General features: G+C 60.3%; 4 protein-coding genes across 5 annotated transcripts; 3 read left to right on the top strand and 1 right to left on the bottom strand.

The window, feature by feature from the left end:
* Positions 1-1,155: 1,155 nt before the first annotated feature.
* Positions 1,156-4,300, top strand: TMEM238 (transmembrane protein 238). The gene is made up of 2 exons (XM_004283334.3): positions 1,156-1,777; positions 4,178-4,300. The coding sequence occupies exon 1, from the start codon at positions 1,234-1,236 to the stop codon at positions 1,768-1,770; it is 537 nt and encodes a 178-aa protein (XP_004283382.1). The 5' UTR covers positions 1,156-1,233; the 3' UTR covers positions 1,771-1,777; positions 4,178-4,300.
* A 607-nt stretch (positions 4,301-4,907) lies between these two features.
* TMEM190 (transmembrane protein 190) lies at positions 4,908-7,958 on the bottom strand. Of its 2 annotated transcripts, XM_049703542.1 has the most exons (5): positions 6,640-7,958; positions 6,514-6,549; positions 5,684-5,809; positions 5,519-5,603; positions 4,908-5,428 (listed from the first exon to the last, which is right to left on the bottom strand). In XM_049703542.1, exons 1-5 carry the CDS (start codon positions 6,695-6,697, stop codon positions 5,230-5,232), a joined length of 504 nt encoding a protein of 167 aa, XP_049559499.1. In that variant the 5' UTR covers positions 6,698-7,958; the 3' UTR covers positions 4,908-5,229. The 2 variants fall into 2 exon arrangements, with proteins under 2 accessions (XP_049559499.1, XP_033267870.1); XM_033411979.2 differs by having other exon boundaries at positions 6,514-7,958.
* Positions 7,959-11,750: 3,792 nt separating this feature from the next.
* On the top strand, positions 11,751-14,766 carry IL11 (interleukin 11). Its single transcript, XM_049702768.1, has 5 exons — positions 11,751-11,861; positions 12,205-12,609; positions 12,779-12,865; positions 12,990-13,151; positions 14,137-14,766. The coding sequence occupies exons 1-5, from the start codon at positions 11,751-11,753 to the stop codon at positions 14,305-14,307; spliced, it is 936 nt and encodes a 311-aa protein (XP_049558725.1). The 3' UTR covers positions 14,308-14,766.
* A 970-nt stretch (positions 14,767-15,736) lies between these two features.
* LOC125960280 (golgi associated RAB2 interactor family member 5B) lies at positions 15,737-19,008 on the top strand. Its single transcript, XM_049702767.1, is given in 7 exon segments — positions 15,737-15,740; positions 16,175-16,329; positions 16,515-16,637; positions 16,639-16,670; positions 16,747-16,985; positions 17,253-18,071; positions 18,074-19,008. Coding segments are annotated over 7 exon segments (2,307 nt in total).
* Positions 19,009-19,959: the final 951 nt, after the last annotated feature.

Raw genomic sequence — 19,959 nt, 5'->3', positions numbered from 1 at the left:
GGAACTCCACGGCTGGATTTCCGAGTGTGTCCCTTTCCAGAAGTCCCAAGTCCCCTTCCTCAACGGCTTCTCTCCAATATTGCCACTCAGAGCTTGGCACAGGATGGGTGCTCAATAAACATTTGTTTTATGAATGAACTTGTTAGTGCGTGAACTATTTAAACCACACAGGGACTTCGGGTGCTTCCAGGTTCTTCGTAGACCCTCGGCTATTCCCGACGAAGGCAGCAGGCTCGGTCGGACATTTTCGGAACTCTCCTGAAACACTCTTCCGAAGGGCGGCCGGCTTCCCTCTTATTGGCCCATGCCCGCTTCGAATCTCTTCGGAAACACTCGGTCTCCATTCGGCCACGTTCGGAAACCTTCGGCTAACCCCGGGAGCTCCCTCTCAATTCGCCCTCCCCAGTGTCCTCTTAAGCTCCTGCACTATTTCGAGTCTAGAGAGAAGCCGGGCGGACCCTTCTCGCAGACTGCCACCCATTTCCTCTAAGGGCGAGGTGTGTTTGGAGGAAAAGAGATTTGCCTGGGAAAGGTCTTGGTTTCTTTAGGGCCTGCATACCTGTTCGCCCAGCTTATTTCCTGTGCCTCGCGGACTCCGGCCCTATTCTCCCCCTCCATTCCGCCCTATGTCACACCCGTTACACTTTAGGGAAGTTTATTTTCTGTTGTCAGGGTCCTCTTTAAGGGGCAGGAGCCTCGCCTGATATACCTGAGTCCTCAGCCTCACCAGCACAGGGCCTGGAGAGACTCCAAGTGAACAGAAGGAATGACGGTGCTTTATGTCACCTCCATTAGGGCACCTTGAGTTGTGATTACGTCCAGAAACTCCTTGAGGGCAGGGGCCTTGTCTGGCCCATCTCTGTGCCCTTGGACTTCGCCGTAACGAGTCCTGACAGTCCAGAGGCCCCAGGAGAAATCTGAGCAAACAGGAATGTTGGGGTTTGCCCTGCTGCCTCTATTAGAGCCCCCCGGATTTTCACCATGCGCTGCTTCAGGCTCCTTACGATGCAGGGGCCCTGGGCCGCACTAATCTGTGCGCCCAGCTGCCCCCAGCCTCGGCTTCTGAGGGCCAGGGCGCCCTCGGGCCGGGCCCGTCCGCACCCAGCCCAGCTCAGGTGACCAGGCGGGTGCCGGGCACACCTGGCGCAGTCCCCTGACCCCGCCCCGGACCGGGCCGCACCCGGAACGCGGAACGCTCTCCGTCGGAGCCAGCCGCTGCGGTGGAGCAGGTCCATGGCGGCGGCGTCGGCGGTGTGCGCCTCGCAGGGGCCCCCGCCGGGCGCACCGTCCCCGCCGGCGGGCGCGCCTGTGCCCGCGTCCGGCCTGGGCCGCTGCCGGTTGGCGCTGCTGCTGGCCGTGGCGATGGACGTGGCGGGCATGGCGGCGCTGCTGACCGGCGTGTTCGCGCAGTTGCAGGTGCGCGGCCGCGACTTCGGCGACCTGCTCATCTACTCGGGCGCGTTGCTCGTCTTCCTAAGCCTGCTCGGCTGGATCCTCTGGTACACCGGCAACATCGAGATCTCGCGCCAGGAGCTAGAGCGCGACTACGGCCTGCGGCCCTCGGCGCTCGCCCGCCTCGCGCGAAAGCTCTCCCGCCGCTGGTCGGCGCCGGCTTCCTCCTCCGCCGGCCGGCGCGCCGCGCCCAGCTCCTGGGGAGCGCGCCCCGCCGCCCGCACGCCCCAGCCGCCCGCCACCGGCTCCCGCCGCGTGCGCCTGCAGCTTGCCGCGCTCGAGGCCGGGCCTGGGGCGGCGTGTGCGAGCAAAGAGTGAGCCCGAGGTGAGGGGCGGGGAGGCGGGGAGCGGGGCGGGGCAGAGGGGAGAGGTGGAGGGACCGAGGGACAGGGGGGAGATGGAGGGACAGCGGGAGAGATTGAAGGACAGTGGGAGAGACGAAGAGACAGACGGAGAGCTGGAGAGGTAGTGCGAGGGAGGGAGGGAGGGAGGGAAGGACAGAGGGGAGAGATGGAGAGACATCAAGGAGAGATGGAAATGGAGAGGGAAAGGTGCAGAGACAGAGACAATGGGGAGAGAGAGACAGGTAGAGGTCAAGATTGGAAGGCAGAGAAGCAAAGACTAGCAGAGACCCAGAGGATGAAGACCTAGAGACAGTTGGCATGGGTGCAGACTGAGGAGAGACAAATGAGACCCTGCCCTCAGACGTGCGTGAGGGCTGGGGAGTCACCTTTAGCTCCACCAACACTTGGAGATTATTCGTCCCTGTGCTCCAGTCCTCAGGTGCACCGAGTCCTACTTCCCATTTAATCCTCCAAGTGTAACAGAGTCTCTGAGGTCTGGAGCACAGGGAGGACACTGAGGCCCCAAAAGGTGCCACCTCTTGCCAAAGGGGAGGTACCTGTTGCACTCTCCAGAGTGCACTCCTCCGCCAGAGACCTGCTGTGGCTCCCTGTTGCCCTCTGGTCAAATGCAAGCCACTCGCTATGTGTGTGTTTGCCACATCTCAGCCCCACATCTCCTGCCTTCTCTGCAGTTAGAATGACCTCTCTCAGTCCACGATGGCCAAGCTGTCTCACACCAACTGGCCTCTGTCCATGCCTTCACCTACACTGGGGGTGCCCTTGTTGTCTGCACTCCACTCAGAAAACTTACCAGGTGTCTTCAGATCCAACTGAACTTCAGTGCCTTTCTCTGGGTCTTCACATTGTCTGAGTGACCCTTGTTATTGCTTGTATCACTGTGTGTTGTATGTGTGTGTGCTGATACTTCTCTCCCACCCAACAGGGAGCCCCTGGAGGGTAAGGCCTGGGTCCCTGGTGTCTTTGTTCTTAGCATGCCCCAGCAAAGAGTGAACTCAGGAAGTCAGAGGTTGAGGATCCGGTGGGTGGGTGGATGGATGGATGGATGGATTGGGTTGATGAATGAGTGGATGGATAGATTGATTGATGGATGGATGGGTGGATGGAGTTGTGGGTGGAGAGGTGGATGGGTGAGTGGATAGAGGGATAAATGGATGAATTGCTTGATGGATAAATAGGTGGTGGATGGGTGGCTGTAGTTGGATTGATGGATGGATAGATGAGGGTTAGATGGTTGGATAAATTGGTTGATGGATGGGTGGGTGGATGGATGGATATGGTGGGATTGATGCTGGTAGATGGGTGAATGTGGGGTTGTATGGATGTTTGGACAGATGGGTAAGTAGATAGATGAGAGGATAGATGGGTTGGTGGGTGGGTGGATGGATAAGTGAAACAATGGATGGATGAGTGACTGAATCAGTTTCTCAATGGAGGTTACATAAAAGAATTAAATTCTAATGCCCTAAGACATTCTTTATAGGTGATGAATTAACTTTCCTTCTATGCATCCAGAAGGACAGTAATATACCCTTTTTTGGTGAGAATTTTGAAAATAGTCCAATCATATGCTATGTTCTGTGGTTTATATGAGGAAACAGTTTATGCATAGATGAAGCATGAGCTAACACAAAATTTGGCATACAATGCAGAAATAACCACCTGTGGTTAAAATTACCCCTGGGAACACTTTACCTTGCCCAGAAGTCTAACACAGCTGGGTAGACCTCTGCTGCTAGAACCACTTGCCAGAAACTGGCCAAGCTGACCGGCCTGTAGGCCCCTCTTAGAAGGAAAACGGGCCTGTCCAAACACAGGACTCCATAATGGCAGGGTGAGGTGATTCCAGCCCATGAGGGACAGAGAACTGGAATTTTAACAGAGGGTCCTGTAGGTCCTGGCTCTGGTCACTTCTCTCTGCCTCTGGGACCAAAATTAGTTGAGAAGATGTGCAGAGCCAAACCCATCCTATGTCATTTCTCCCCCCATTTCATCTTCTCTGTCTCTGCCTGTCTTTCTCTTTGTCCCTGTGTCTGTTTGTCTTTTTTTATCTTTGTGCCTCTATCCTTCCCTCGACATATTTGTCTCCCCCTCTCTCTTTTTTGTGTGTAAGTCTCTCCGTCTCTGCCTTTCCTTGCCTCTCATTCCCCACCTTGTACCACTGAGTTCCGGTGAGTTAAAGGCACAGTCGCTGCCGCAAGTCAGGGCACGGAGTAATGAAGGAGCCAATGAGCAAGTGCGTCAGTCAATTGTGAGGGACTGAAGCGGGAGGAAAGGGCTCCTTCTCCTGGGTGGTGGTCCTGGGATGCAGGGATACACGCAGGGGTCCTGAGCAGCCACTAACCCCATCCTCCCTCCTACAGACGAACGCATGGCCACACCTGTCAGGACACGATGGAGATGTGCAGCTGCCCCATCGCCATCTGGCTGCCAGGATGCCTACCTGTCCTCCATCTATCCTCCCCTGGATAAAGGGCTCTGCCTCACTGTGCTTCATATCTGTCTGGAGAGGGACGGCACTGGGGCAGGGGTGAGGGAGGGGCTGCCCAAGCCCTTGGGGACCTAGGAGCCTAGCTTCACGCTGTCGCCTCATGGAGGGGGACAGGAGTGGGGGGCAAGGATCTCAAGCCCAGACCCACCCCCTGAGTCCAGACCTCCCTCAGCCCAGGTTCCTCTGTTAGTTTGAGGTCCCCAGAGATGCAGACAGAGGGATGAAGACTTGCAAGATATTTGTTGGGGACATATTTATGGAGGGTAGGTTGGAGTAGCTCTGTTAACCTGAGAAAGGAGGGGCGGAGGAAAGAGGACTGAGCACGATGAGTCTTCAACTGTAATGAAGTTCCAGGAAAATTTCCGTGCCACCACTAGGGAGTCTGAGAGCTATAGTCGTCTGGCGTTCGTGGGAAGCAAGGCAAATGCCTGCTGGCCCAAGGGCGGCAGGATCCCAAGGGCAGGCAGCAGAGGCTGTCAGGCAGCGGCAGAAGGACAGCTGAGGGGCACGGTGGTCCATGTCCCCCCAGCCCAGCTGCAGTCCCAGCCCAGGCCACCCACAACTCACCCCAAGCCCCTCAGTCCAGACCCCCCATAATCACAGCCCAGGACCTACACTCAACTCAGGACCCCCATCAGCTCAGGCCTCCCCCGATCAGCCCAAGTCCCTCTCAGCTCGGATCCTCCCCACTTACCCCTGGACCCCAGATGCCCGTCAGCTCACACCCTCCATGATCACAGCCCAGGCACCCCCCAAAACACACACACACACACACACACTCTCTCTCTCTCTCTCTCTCTGCCTCCGGGTCTTATCCGTCCCCTGCTTCATGTTTCTCAGAAAAGAGACCATGCATCTCTGCTATATCTGTATTGAGGGATCCCTCCAGGGGTGCCCCTAATCTTCCTCCTCCCCTGCTTCCGTTTATTCGCCCCCTTCCATGCCCTCCTCATCAGTGCCCCCTGAGATGTCCAGGGCCCCCTCTGTGGGCATGCTGCCAATGGATGCCATCTTCTTTTCGCTCGGTGTCCGGTCCTTGGGTAACAGAGAGACGGTCTGGGACAGGTTGCACTTGCCCTTCATGAACCACGGCAGCCGCAGCATATCCCGTCGCTTGGCCCACCTGGCAGGGAGGGGACACCCTCAGCTGTGCCGTCCACCTGGCCCCGCCCGCCAGGGCAGGGGAGCCCCCCCGAGCCCCGACCCCACTCACCAGAACAGGCAGATGCTGGAGATCAGGAAGAGGAGGCCTCCGCACATCCAGCCGAGTGCCCACATGTGCTTCCTCTGCATGTTTTCTGCACAAAGCAGGGAGCCATGAGACCGAGGGGTCCCTGCCACCAGCCCCCCCCAGGGGCCCCGGCTCCCCGGCACACACCATCCGGCCGCTGGTGGTAGCAGACCCCGTTGCGGTAGCAGCATCGTAGACGCAGACAGAGATTCGGGTTCTCAATTGCCACCTGGCCCCCACAGCTCTCCCGTTCCCAGACATCTCCCTCACAGCCTGGGGACCAACGCGAGAAGCAGCTTCCTCACAGAGCCTGACCCCAAACCAGGCTCTGGGGCTGCCGGCCTAGTGCTTACTTCGTGCTGGACCCTGGACTCCAGGCCCCCAGCCCCTACCCCCTCAGACCCAGGGGTCCGGGCCCCCAGCCCCTCCCCCCTCAGACCCAGGGGTCCAGGCCCCCAGCTCCTCCTTCCTCAGACCCAGGGATCCGGGTCCCCAGGCCCTCCTCCCTCAGACCCAGGGGTCTGGGCCCCCAGCCCCTCCCCCCTCAGACCCAGGGGTCCAGGCCCCCAGCTCTTCCTTCCTCAGACCCAGGGATCCGGGTGCCCAGGCCCTCCTCCCTCAGACCCAGGGGTCCAGCCCCCAGCCCCTCCTTCCTCAGACCCAGGGGTCCAGGCCCCCAGCCCCTCCCCCCTCAAACCCAGGGGTCCAGGCCCCCAGCCCCTCCTCCCTCAGACCCCGGGGTCTGGGTCCCCAGCCCCTCCTCACTCAGACCCAGGGGTCCGGGTCCCCAGCCCCTCCTCCCTCAGACCCAGGGGTCCAGGTCCCCAGCCCCTCCTCCCTCAGACCCAGGAGCCAGGCCCCCAGGCCCTCCTCCCTCAGACCAGGGGTCCAGACCCCAGCCCCTCCTCCCTTTAGACCCAAGAGTCTAGTCTGGGCTCCTTATCCCCAGGGGACCCAGGGTTTCCTCCACTGCTCACTCCATGGATAGAAGAATCCCTGGATTCCATTCCCATCTGTGAAAGAAAAGAGCGGTGTTGGGAGGCTGTATGGAGGGTGAGGAGGGCCTCTGCTCAGCTCTCTGACCCTCTCATCAGCCCCCTCACCTACTGAGCCCTGCATTAGCAGGAAGAGGCCCAAAGCAGGGATCCCAGACCCCACCATGTCGCCTCCCCAGACTCCTGGGGCCTCTGTGGGGAGAGACCTTGAAGGCCATCACCCCAGCAACCGGCTCGCCCCACCCGCCTGCCCGGCTGGCCCCCAAAATTCTAAGTTCTATTTCTAGGGAGCCCCCTTAGCAATTGGGAAGAAAGAAGGGGGGGTCACACTGGCCTGGTCACACCTGGTTGCTAGGGAGTTGCTTCCTTAGCAACCAGGTGGAAGGGGCCTTGTGGGTGGGATGGGGCCCTGGCATTAGAAGAGCCTCCTTAGCAACCTGCGTAGAAAGCAGGTGGGAGTCTAAGACGTCTCCTCCCAGCCAACCAGGGGACCCAAGGAGTGGGCACCCCGAGACCTTCTTGCCAGGGAATCCCTCTGCTTAGTAAACATTCCTGAAAGGCAGCTCCAGGTGACCCAAAGGTTCCTGAGACCTGGTTGCCAGGGAGTCTTCACCCTAGCAACCAGGGGCAGGGGGCCTGAGGCCCAGAAGACCTCACTGAGCCCCATTGTTAGGGAGGCCCCCTAGCAACCAGGAGACCTAAGAGGGCGATGAGAAAATGGGGGTCAGGCCATAGGCCAGAGCTCTTGCTCCAGAGTCCCCTGGTCCCAAAGGCATCCAGGCCTCCTGATGGGGAGGGCCAGGATCCGAGAGGTCTGAGGCCCCAGGTGGTGGAGAGGGGACTTATGGGAAGGGAGCCCCTTCTAGCTCGGTCTGTTTCCCCCTCTGCAAACAGGGAAATGGGTCCGACTGGGATCCCCAAGCTTCTGGTTTGGTCCACCCCAATGGTGGGGGAGGAGGTCAACTTGGGGGCTGGGGTGGGAACATGATCCCTCACTCTCCCCTGAACCTCCACTCAGCTTTCCAGCCAGTGAGGAGGGGACTCAGCTCTCCTGGGGCGGTGTGTCTTTGTGCCCAGATCCTGAGTCTGAGGGAAGAGGGGCTGGGGGTCTGGACACTTGGATCAGAGGGAAGAGAGCATTTGGGGTCAGGACTCCCAGGTCTGAGGGAGGAGGGGCTGGGCATCTGGACCCCGGGGTCTGAGGGAGGAGGGGGAAGGGGACTAGGTCTGAGGGCAGCTGTCCAGGAGTCCAGACCCCATTTCTCAAGAAGCCCTTTGAGGCTGCCTCCCGTCCTACCCATCTCCCGTAAACATCCTGGTGGGTGCTGAGTGGGCCCAGGGTTGCCTTCGTCAGAGATGACACAGGTCCGAGGGGCTCGGCAGGGGGCCGGGGGTGGGGGTCAGAGGGGTTGTGGGGCTGAGGCCGGGCAGCTGCTGACCGTTTCCTGTGTCAACATCATCTGGACCCACTTCCCAATTCCCGGGATTCCTCAGGGATCAAGGAGGGGGTGGGGGGGCGGGGCCGCAGGGCCCTGGACCGCGGCTTGGGGCTGGGGGGGCCGCCGTCACGGCCCTCACCACTAATGACAGGTTTGGGCCGCCTCTGCGGCCCGCCTGCCCCGTCACCCCCCAGGGGCCAGACAGGACCCCCCAGGGACAGACAGACGGACACACACAGACTCGGACCTGCTGACCTCACACCAGCCAGCTCCACCTCACCCAGGGGCCAGCACATGAGCAAGGACCCCCTGGGGTCCCCCGTCATATCCCAGTGGCATCTCCCCCCACGGCTGTCACCCCTCAGAGTCTCAGCTCCGTGTCACCCCCAGTCTTTGTCTCTGAACCCCTGAGCTTGTCTCTGCGTCTGTATGGGTCACAATTTTTTTTTTTTTGCATCTCTGTCTCTCACTCTGGCCTCTGTGCTCCTGTCTCTTTCTGTTTGTCACAGTCATCTCCTGTCATTGTTTGTGAGTCTCCTACCCTGCCTCTCCATCTCTTTACTCGTGTCTCTGTCTTTGTCTCTCCTTCTTGCTCTCCTTTCCACAGAAGTAGTCTGAGTGTCCCCAACCCTGGGGAAGACCCAGGAGTCCTGAGTAACCCCCACCCTCCTGTCCTGCACCCACCGGCCTCCTGCTGCCACAGTGAGGAAAGATGACCCCGCATCCCCGGGGTGAGAGGGCCGAAGCAGGCCGAGGGGACTGTCACTAGTCGGGGACTGATGACCCATGCCTAGACCCCTGACCTTCCCCAACAGAGCACTCCCCAAATTGCAGAATGGCCACAAGTTTTCTCTACCTTTCTTGAAACAAGGGTTTCGGACCTGGACACCTGCCACTTGGCTCTGAGGGAGGAAGGGGCTGAGAGCTGGACCCCTGGATCTGAGGAAGTAGGCGGCTGGGGGTCTGGACTCCTGAGTCTGAGGGAGGAGGGGCTGGGCTCTTGGACTCCTAGGTTAAAGCAATGGGGTTGGGGCCGGCAGCCCCGGTTCCCCCGGAGGTGGAAAGGGCTGCCATCACCAGATCCCTACTGTGGCTCTCAGGCTGGCCCCAGGCTCAGTCCCCCATCCCCTCAGGCCAGTCCATCTCCCAGACTGGTGGCCTGAGTCACCTTGGCTGGCCCCACCGGTCTTGGGGGGGGGGCTACGTCAGTTCTCCCCTCACTGACGCAGCCTTGGGCCCCCCCACGCTGACTCAGCCGGAAACAGGCCCCCTGAGGGGCGGAGACCCAGTGGTCAGAGGCCTGGGTCCCAGCATGAGTAGGGGCTGGGGAGGGCCCCTGGGGGGCCCTGGCAGGGGTGGCCATGACAGAGAGGCAGAGGGAGCTCTTACCTGAGGCGATGAGGTCATGTCCCACCATGGGGGGGCTGTGACCTCACCTCCCTGGGGACCTGAGCAGTTGCCCCCCCAAGTGGTGGGGGATGGGAGGGGGAGGACTTCAGCCAGCATTCATCCTCAGAGCCCCCCTGCCAGCTCAGCAGTCTCAGGGGCGGGGAGGGGGAGGGGTGTCTGCGGGGAGACCTTTGGAAGTCCTTGTCACCTTCTGTCTTCTCACTACCCTCCACCCTTCTCTGCCACCCTTATCCTGGGGGTTGGGGTGCTCCTGGGGACTTGGGTTCCTGTCATGGTCCCTCACTCTTCTGCCGTGAATCCCCGGGGCCACCTCTGCTCCATGTGCCTGGTACTCCCTGTGTGCGTCTGTGTTGGCACCACCGTCCCCCTGAGTCTGTGTCTCCCACCCCTGCTCCCACCCCTCTCCGCATCTCCACCTCTCCACCTCTCCGCGTGGTGTCCTCCCTGCCATGTCCTGGTCTCCAGCTCCCCCCACCCATCCCAGCTGCTCTCTCCGTGTCTCACCATCTCCATCTCTCCCAGGGGCTCCCTCTTTTCCTCCGTCTCCTTGGATATGTTAATAAAAATCAACGGTGAGAACAGCAATAGTTCGCATTTACTGAGAGCTGGTTGTGTGCTTTACAGGCGTGAACTCACTGTATCCTCACACAGGCTTTTGGGAGGGGGTCGTGCCCGGGGTATCCCTATTTCACAGATGGAGAAACCAAGGCACAGAGAGGTGAAGACATGTGCCCGAGGTCTCACCTCTACTGGGTGCCTCGATGCCTCTTTCTCTTGGTCCCTGTCTCTCTGCCTCTGGTCCTCTCTCAACATGTTCCAACGTGTCTCTTGGAGAAAGGCCCCCCCTCTCTCAGTCCCCACTGCTGAGTCCTCGTCATCTCAGCATCGGCATCTCTCAGAAGATCTCTGCCCCTTGGGACTTCTCCATCTCTGTCACCCTGCCTTGTGTATCTCTTTTCTGCCGCCTGCCTCCCCTCTTTCTGGCATGCCTGTCTCTGTCCCTTTTCCTTTTGGGGGTCTCTCTGGGTCTCTCCAGACGTCTCCTGCTGTTTTCATTGTGCCCCTCAAACCTCACTTTGCTCTCCTGTTTCTCTGCCTCTGCAGCGTGTCTCCTTGGCTGTCTCCATCTCTGCACCTCAGACTCTCCACCTCTGTCCCATGTCCCCATTTCTCTGTGTGTCTCTACCTCCTTGCCTGGGTCTCGGCCTCTCCATCTCTCTCTGTCCCTGGGAGTCTCTCTCTGTCTCACCTCCAACCCCCCAGGCCTGCGTCTTGTGGTCCCGTTGCCACCTCTACCCCATCCGCATCACCCCCTGCCTCTCCATCTCTCTGCCTGTCCTGGTCCAGCCGGACCCCCACCCTGCAGCCAGGCCCCAGCTCTTGAGCTGCGCGTGTCTGCCCCGGCGGCGGCGGCGGCGGCGGCGGCGGCCGGCCGAGGAGGTGGAGGGAGGGGACGCCAATGACCTCACCAGCCCCTCTCCGACCACCCCCCCTTTCCCTTTTCAACTTTTCCAACTTTTCCTTCCGTGCCCTCCTCCGAGCGCGGCGGGGTGAGCCCTGCGAGGCAGCCGGCTCCGTCGGAATGGAAAAGGCAGGCAGGGAGGGTGAGTCAGGATGTGTCAGGCCGCCCTCCCCTGCCGCCTGCCCCCCGCCCGCCCGCCCCGGCCCCCTATATAACCCCCCAGGCGCACACACTCCCTCACTGCCGCGGCCCTCGCTGCTCACACGCACATGCCTCCCCTCCCCAGGCCGAGGCCCAGCTGACCCCCAGGGCTCCCACGGCAGCGGACAGGGAAGGGTTAAAGGCCCCCAGCCCCCTGCCCCCTGCCCTGGGGAACCCCTGCCCTGTGGGGACATGAACAGTAAGTTGGTTCAAGCTCCTGGAGGGGGGACAGGGAGGAAGGAGGGAGGGACCGTCGGCGGGAAGGGTGGGGAGCAGACAGACAGCGGAATCGGACCGAGAGACGGAGGAGAGCGAGGGAGCAATGGGGAGGCGGAGACGGAGCGAGCGGGAAGGAGATTCAGAGAAAGCAGGAGGCCTAGAGAAGGGACGGGCAGAGCGAGACATGAAAGAACGGATCAGAGACGCGGAGACACCGGCAGGGCAGCGCGAGGCAGAGAGAAATGGAGACTCACAGGCAGAGACAGACGAAGGCCAGGGGGTGATCCCAAAGGGCCCGGGACCCCCAGGGAGTCAGCGGGGACCGAGAGACGCAGACTCCCAGGGACCTCAACAGAGAGGCTCCGGGAGGGAAACTGAGGCAGAGAGGCCAAGGAGGTGAGAGCAAGCCCAGAACACCGACCCCAGCTACGGGGAGGAAAGACAGAGGGAGACACAGGGGTGCAGACAGAAACAGGAGAGCCAGACGGATGCGGACGGACGGGCGGACAGACCGCGGCCTGGGAGGGCCCAGGGGGCGGGCTGGGGGTGTGCTGCGGGAGCGAGGCGGCCCGGGGGTCGCTGATTGGCTGGCGGGCGGGGTGGGCGGGGCCGCTGGGGGATGGGCGGCCGCGGAGGGAGCGGGCCGGAGCCCCCGCGCTGAGCACCGCCGGGTCCCTCTCTCCCTGCCGTGAGCCCGGCGCGCCCGCGCCTCTGCCTCTCTCCGCCCAGGTGTGCTGTGGGGTATCCCCGGCGCTGCGGCCCGGCCTTCCGCGGTCCACTCTGGTGGCGCCTACGCGGGGGTCTCTCGGGGAGGGGTCAAGGCACCCGGACCTCTGTCCAGGTCTCCTTCCCTTGCTCTCAGTCCGGTTCGGGCTCCTGAGCCTCGGGAGGGGGCAGGTTCTGGCCTGTGTCTCCCCCCTCCTGCCCCGCCCCGGGGCCCAGATTCCGGCGTCCGGGGGCGGACGGGAGACGCCCGGCCCGTCTACCCGCCCCGGGGCGCGTCTGCTCCGACGGGCGGGGCGACCAGAGCCAGAGAGGGAGAGGGAAACCCGCCCAGGCCCTGCGACGTGCCCTGGGCGCTCCGCCCTGGGACTCAGGACCCCCACCCCAGCCCCTCCTCCCTCAGACCCCCCGGTCGGACCTGAGCCTCCTTTCTGTCCTCTCCCTCCCTCAGGTGTTTGCTGCCTGGTCCTGGTCGCGCTGAGCCTGTGGCCAGGTAGAGCTGCTGCCCCGGGGCCACCTCCTGGCCCCCCACGGGCCTCCCCAGACCCTCGGGCTGAGCTGGACAGCGCCGTCCTCCTGACCCGCTCTCTCCTGGCGGACACTCGGCAGCTGGCCGCACAGCTGGTAGGAGAGCCTGGAGGGGATGGGCTGGGGCCAAGACCGAGAACGGGGAGGGCGTCTGGGCTACCACGGTGGCAGAGACGGGGGAGAAAGGAGTCCGGGGCTCGTGGTGGGGGATGAAGCGACCCCCGGAGCTGGGCAGGGTCCCTCTCACGGCTTCTTTCCCCCCAAGAGAGACAAATTCCCAGCTGACGGAGACCACAACCTGGATTCCCTCCCCACCTTGGCCATGAGTGCGGGGGCGCTGGGAGCCCTGCAGGTAAGGGCAGGGGATGGGTCAAAGGTGGGAGTTGAGTGGTGAAGGGGGTGCAGGGGGTTAGGGGCTGGAGTGGGCAGGTGCCAGGTGCTCCTTGACGCCACCCCCCACTCCGCCCGTCCCCCAGCTCCCGGGAGTGCTGACACGGCTGCGGGCAGACCTGTTCTCCTACCTGAGGCATGTGCAGTGGCTGCGCCGGGCAGGAGGCCCTTCCCTGCGGACCCTGGAGCCCGATCTAGGCGCCCTGCAGGCCCGGTTGGACCGGCTGCTGCGCCGGCTGCAGCTCCTGGTACGATCACCTGGCTCTGAGACCCCAGGACCCCAGACCCCAGGCCTACTCCGAGACCCTCACCCTGTGTCCCTGAGACCCCAGACTCCAAAATCCTGCCTGGAAACTCTAAACTCTCACCCTGAGACTCGGAAACCCCATGGTCTTGTGACTCCAAGACTCCCATCCTGAAGCCCTGAGGTTTGAGAATCCAAACCCTCACCCCAAGACCTGGAGACCCCGGTCCCAAAACAGGAGGAATCCAGACTCCAAGCCCAGGATATTCTGAGCCTCCAGAGCCTGAGACCCACCCATATCCTGGCCCCGAGATCCTGACACATCAAGACCCCAGACCCTCAGATGATGCACCGTGACTTAAAGCCAGACTGCAGACCCTGGCTCTGCAGACCTCAGATCTCAAGGACTTGGACCCTGAGATCTCAGACTAGAAGACCCCAGACCCTGAGCCCTGGGTCCCCAAGAGCTCAGATCTAGGTTGTGAGCCCTTAGGACCCCAAGACCCTGACTTTTAAAACCCCAGACTCAAGACCCTGAGATTGTAAGACTTCAGACCCCGGTTCCTGGTCCTGGTGACCCCAAAGACCCTGGAACTCAAATTCCAACTCTCAGCTCTGAGACCCCAGACTTGAGACCCCACCTCTCACACATGAGTCCCTGAGCTTGATCCTACAATGAGACCCCACATCTAAGACCTCGGCCCCAGGATCCTGGCCCTGCTGCTACAGACCTCACCTCCAGCCCTCTGAACTTGGCCCTAGAACCCCAGCCTTAAGACCCCCACCTTTTGGCCCCAGCCTCAATTTTCTGAACCCAACGTCCTGAAGAACTTCCAACCCAGACACCCCACCTCACAGGCCAGAGACACAGTGGAAATATGCAAGCTGGACCTCCCCAACCCTGATTCAGTACAGGCTCCAAACTCCCGCTTCCCCGGACCCTAACTGCACCCCTGGCCTGACGTTAACCCTCTGTCCTCTCCTGACAGATGTCCCGCCTGGCCCTGCCCCAGGCGCCCCCAGACCCACCGGCACCCGCCCTGGCTCCCCCGGCCTCACCCTGGGGAGGCGTCCGGGCGGCCCATGCCATCCTTGGGGGGCTGCACCTGACGCTCGACTGGGCTGTGCGGGGCTTGCTACTGCTGAAGACTCGGCTGTGACCCGCCACGCGCCACCGAGAGCCACCAGCGCCCTTCAAAGCCAGACCTTATTTATTTATTTATTTCGGGACTGGGGGCGTGGCAGCCAGAGGACTCCGCCCTCACCATTGTCTCCCTCTAGTTAGAGACGATCCCTCCAGGAGACCTGGGCAGGGGGGCATCTGTGCCTTATTTATACTTATTTATTTAAGGGGGTGGGTGGGAGGCAGGTGGACTCGGGGGTCCCTGAGGAGGAGGGAACTGGGGTCCCGGATTCTTGGATCTCTAAGAAGTCTGGCCACAGTGTCTCCCTGACCCCCACCCCTCTCGGCTTGGGCAGGAGCATCTATTATTTATTAAACAATTACTTTCTGTGTTGGGGTGGGGAGGGAGGGGAAAAGGAGGCCTGGGTTTTTGTTCAAAAATCTGAGAACCTTTGTGAGATAGAGAAGAGGGAATTAAATTTGTCATACACACCCACTTAGAGGTGATTTCTCTGGGGGCCAGGGGCTGGATGCTGGGGTCCTTGGGGGGCCCTCCGTGGACAGGGAAGTAGAGGAACCATCAGTCCCCCAGAGACTGTGAGTTCTTAGTCTCACAGTCAATAAATAAATATTTAATGGATAGTTACAGAAGGTTACCCTGTGACCAACAGTACTAGTACAGGACAAGGCTGCAGGCTCAAGGTTGTTCATTACGGCAGTGTTTACAACAGCAAATTGGAGACAACCTAGATGTCCAACAGTAGGCGATGGTCATATACATGACAGTGCATCCATGTGATGGAATACACCAGCCATGAAGAGGGATGCTACAGAGCCTGCTTTAGGCATAGAAGAAGCAGGCCACAAGGCTACAAACCACTGTGTGATCCCCATTTTGTATAGATATGTATAATCCATGGATTATTTAAAAATCCTGGAAGGAAATACACCAAAGTGTTGACTATGGCCACCTCAGGGTACATGGTAGGGGTGGGATTGTGGGTGACTTTCGTTATTTGTGCTTCTCTGTATTTTCCAGAATTTTTACAATGACCATGTATTTTGCATGACACATGAAAAAATAATAACCACTATATTTAGAATGACAGAACATCAGCACCCCCCGCCCCGAAAGCCCTCAGAAGGCGACAGGAATGGCCATTCACTGTGCGCCTGCTCTGCGCCATGCCTTAAGTGTGGGGTTTTACTTACAGGATCCCGTGCATCCTCCAGTACCCCCCAATTTTACAGATGGGGGAAGCTGAGGCTCCTCAGGGATGCCTGTCGTTTAAGGCCACACAGCTAGGGAAAGGCAGAATATGATTTTGCCAAAGGTCTGGCTTATTCCAAACCTCATGTCCCTTTCTTTATAACCAATGTACAGCAACCGTTGCCATGGACACAAACAAGTTAGATACAGGGAAACTGAGGCTCCTGGGGGTATAGACCTTACCCAGGGTGTAGAGATGGGTCAGTGGCAAGTTGGGACTGTAATTCAGGCCTCCCCTCTTAAGAGTCAGAAACCCTTTTGTTTAATTATTCACTTACCACATCCCAGACGGCCCCTCCCAGGGCCCCGGGTCGTCCTTAGTTTGGGTCTGGAGCAGGGGCTTCTGATTCACCCACCCCAGCCCTCAAGACTCCAGGACAGGTTCCTGGAGGGGAAGGGAGCTGAAGGCCCCTGGAGACTTCCCAGGAAGAGCTGCAGCTGTGTCCGATGAGGTCACAAAGCTCCTCCACGAAGGCTCCTCCCCCAGGCCAGGGCTGAGCACCCCTGCAGGGCCATGTCCAAGCCCTGGGGAAGCTCCACCCTCTGGAACCGCTGAAGCCCGAGGGTCTGGGGCCAGTGGGCTGGGGGGCTGGCACCCTGCCTCCGTGTCCCGGGTGACCGACACTTTCTGCAGCCATTTTGAACCGGCTCTGGAACATCAGGCGTTGGGAGCCACTCCAGGGCCCCCTGAAGTGGGTCCCCACCCTGGGCGAGCTGCAGAAGACCCTCCAGAAGGGCGAGTACTTGCCCCTCCGCCCGCTGCCCATGTTCGAGAGTAACTTTGTCCAGGTCCCTGGCTCCCTGTGCCCTGGGGGCAGAGAGGGGCAGGAGGGAAGGGAGACCCCCTGGGCTGGGGGATTTGGGCCCAGGAGGGCACAAGGCAGCTGGGGGGCTCGGGGGTGGAGCTCTGTGTGGAGGTGCCAGAGGAGCATAAGAGAAAGGAGTGGTCCCAGCCCCTCTCCCTGGATCCCCAGGTGACCAGTCGAGGGGCCCCAGTGTATGTGCACCACAGAACCAACCGAGTGACCATGGGTGTGGCTGCCTCCCTGCCAGGCCTGGTGTTGCCAGACATCCTGCTGATGGCCCAGCCCCCCCGCGGGCAGGGAGCGCTCCAGCCTCGTCCTCACCAGGTGCCGCCATCCCCCCATCCCCTGCCACCTCGCCCCCATCTCCTGCTCTTCCGCTTCCATCTCCTGCCTCTGCTAGGATGATCCCGCTGGACCTGGCCCACCTCTACGTCCACGACCTGTCTGCCTGGCACCTGAAGCTGCGCCTGGTCATGGGCCGCCGCTATTACCTGGAGCTGGACGCCCCTGACAATGAGGTCAGCTTCCTGTTTGACTGCTGGATCCGCCTCATCAACCTGCTCCAGCAGCCCGCCACCTCCTGGGCCCCCAGGACCCTCCACACGCCCCCCATGGACCCGGGCCACGTGGCATCTCCAGGTGGGCCCTGACCCCACAGACCCCTGGGGGCAGCTATGGTTCTAGATTCGAGAGGGTGCCAAGACCAAAAGCCAGAAGTACAGGAGCCCCAGGAATGGAGCTGGGGCCAGGACCCCTGGCTCTGAAGGAGGAGGAGGCCTGCACTCCAGAGTCTGAGGGAGGAGGGACCAGGGGCTGAATACCTGGGTCTGAGGGGGGAGGGGCTGGGGGCCTGGACCCCTGGGTCTGAGTGGGGAGGGGCTGGGGGCCTGGACCCCTGGGTCTGAGGGGGAGAGAACAGGGGCTGGATACCTGGGTCTGAGGAGGGAGGGGCTGGGGCCTGGGTCTGGGCATCTCCACTGGCCTTGACCATCCTTCCCCTCCCCTCCATCTACCTACAGGGGTGCTCTGATTCTGAGGGGGCCACATGCCTGGCAGGTTTACTTGAGACCCCTTCACTCTGTATCTCAGAGGACAGCCCTGAAATGCCCTTGCTGGGCTCCTGTGATCACTTGCATATGTACCCGTGGCAACAGAACATGGACGACCTGATGGACCCGGAGGCCAGCACGTTGTCCAGGTCCTCCCTCTGCCCAGCCGCCTACCCTCCTGACTTCCGCAGGTGCAACGAACAGGCCAGGCCTCTGGACTCCGTGCAGAGACTGTGGCCGCCGCCCTCCCAGAAGCCCCCAGCCATCCCTGCTGCCTCTTGTAAGGCTCCATTCATCCTTGACCAGTCCCAGAAGTTCTTGGCTGTACCTGCTCCATCCCGGAAAGCGCCAGCTTTTCCTGCTGCTCCCCAGGAGGCCCCAGCCACACCTGCCCCATCTCAGAAGGCCACACATGTATTGGCTACTCCCCACAAGGCCCCAGCCATGCCTGCCCCATCTCAGAAGGCCGCGTATACACTTGCTGTTCCCCCGAAGGCTGTGTCCCCCCCTGCTCCAAACAGGAAATCTGTGTTCCTACCTACCCTGTCCCATAAGGCTCTGACCTTACCTACCCAATACCAAATGACATTGGACCCTGCCACCACTGGCGTGTTGCCTGCGGGAAGTCACGGAGGAGATGTGCTTGAGAAAAGCAAGCCTGAAGGGAAGCCAGAGCCGTGGTGTTGATGGGCACCCAGGAGACAAACATAGTAGAGGTGAGGACTCAGAAAACATCCCTGGAGCTGCCTTTCACCACCACCGAGAAGGAGTCGGAGGAAGTCCTGGTCAGCAGAGCCCAGGATGTCACCGCGGATGGCTTGAAGGGCAAGGGCAAGTTGGAGGACAAAGTCCGCAGGATGAAGGAGGAGATCTCTCTGGACATGCTGGGCTTCAAATCCAAGGAGGTGGGGCAGCAGCAGAAGTGGATCAAGACCCAGGAGCTGGCCATCGAGGAAGCCCCACAGGGGCAGACCGGGCCCTTCTCAGTGGAAGGGCTCACCCGTGCCAAGCTGATGATCACTGCCAGTTCCAAGGATCCCTCCTTGAGATCAGCTCTGTTCAATCTGCCCTCCTGGCTCTCAACCCAGCAGGGGTCTGCCATGCCAACTATGGACACGGTACCCCTCAGCACCACCAAGGTGTCCTTGCTGGAGGAGATGCCGGTGGTGGTCAGGGAGCAGCCACAGTTGGGGGCCTGGGCGACGGGGAACACGCATCCATGGGTGGAGGTGGAGGAGGTGCCCCGGGACCCAAAGGGGCCTTCCAAAGCGTCCCCCTTCCCCAAGCGTGCCACCAGCAGCCCCAAGATGAATGCTGCCTCCCTGACTCCCATCTCTCTGCCCTCAGCGAGGTGGGAGGACATAACGGAGTCTCCTACCTCTCTGACCCCTGTCTCAAAGATGGAGGCCAGGGTCTCCCAACAGCCCAGGAGAGTATCTCAAGAGCCCAAGAGGGTGCCGGACCAGTGCCCCATGGCCACAGTGGGGTCGTCTTTGGAGATTCTCTTGCCCACTCTCTTGGAAATTGAGAGTATGAAGGACATGGCCTCCAAGGTGGAGAAGATAAAGGAGGAAGTGGGCATCTTTGCTCCTTCGCCCAGGTATTTGGGGTGACAGCTAACGTGTATTGTCAACTCTGTTATCCATGAGGTAGAGAGGATCATTCCTTCTTTTTCCACTTTCCTTTGTGCTCTCAGTGTATAGTGAGTGTCAACTACGTGCCAGGCATCATTCTATGCACTATGGACATGGCATTGAGCAATTTGGGGAGGGGGTGCTCCTGGCATCTTTGGGGTAGAGTCCAGGGACGATGCTCAACATCCCACAATGTACGCGATGGTGCCCCACAGCAAAGTATGATCCTCCACAAAATATCAGTAGTGCTGAAGCTGGGAACTCTGACAATAAAATCCACAGTAATTATATTGTACATTATTAGCTAATAGGGCTCCGGGCAAACAGCAGGGTAGGGAGGGCTACGAGTGGGGGTAGGCAGCTTCCAATATTGGATTGGGTGGTCCGGGAGGGCCTCAGTGAGCTAGTGTCATTTGCGTAAAGATCTGAAGGAGGGGAGTGAGGAAGCCATGTGGACATCTGGGGAAATTCGTTCCCTTCAGAAGGAACAACCACTGCAAAGTCCCTGAGGCAGGAATGTGCACGATGTGCTGGACCAAGAGGGAGCTCCAGGACAGCCCAGAGTAGGAATTGTGGTCACAGGAGTCACGAGGGTGGCACCATCATGTGGGGCCATCTTAAGTACTTTGGGTTTGATGCTGAGCAAACTGGAGGTTTTGAGCAGAATGGCTGGAGTTGCTGTATGTTAGAAAGGACTCTCTCTGGCTGAAGTGTGGAGAAGGTAGAGGAGGAAGGGTGGATGCCGGGAGAAGAGTGGGGAGGCAGTTGCAATGACGCAGGAACAAGATGATGGTGGCTTGGACAAGAGGAGAAGGAATGGAGGTATTGAGAAGTGGTGGGGTTCCAGAGATACTTTGATGGTTGAGCCAACGGATCAGCTCGTGGATTGGGCATGTTGACATGGCATTGTGGTTTGGGATCTGAGCCACT

The sequence above is a fragment of the Orcinus orca genome, chromosome 20 (genome assembly GCF_937001465.1).
Source record: "Orcinus orca chromosome 20, mOrcOrc1.1, whole genome shotgun sequence".
Classification (NCBI taxonomy): domain Eukaryota; kingdom Metazoa; phylum Chordata; class Mammalia; order Artiodactyla; family Delphinidae; genus Orcinus; species Orcinus orca.
Note: the sequence above shows the minus strand (reverse complement) of the source record. Positions and strands in the feature narration are given on the sequence as shown.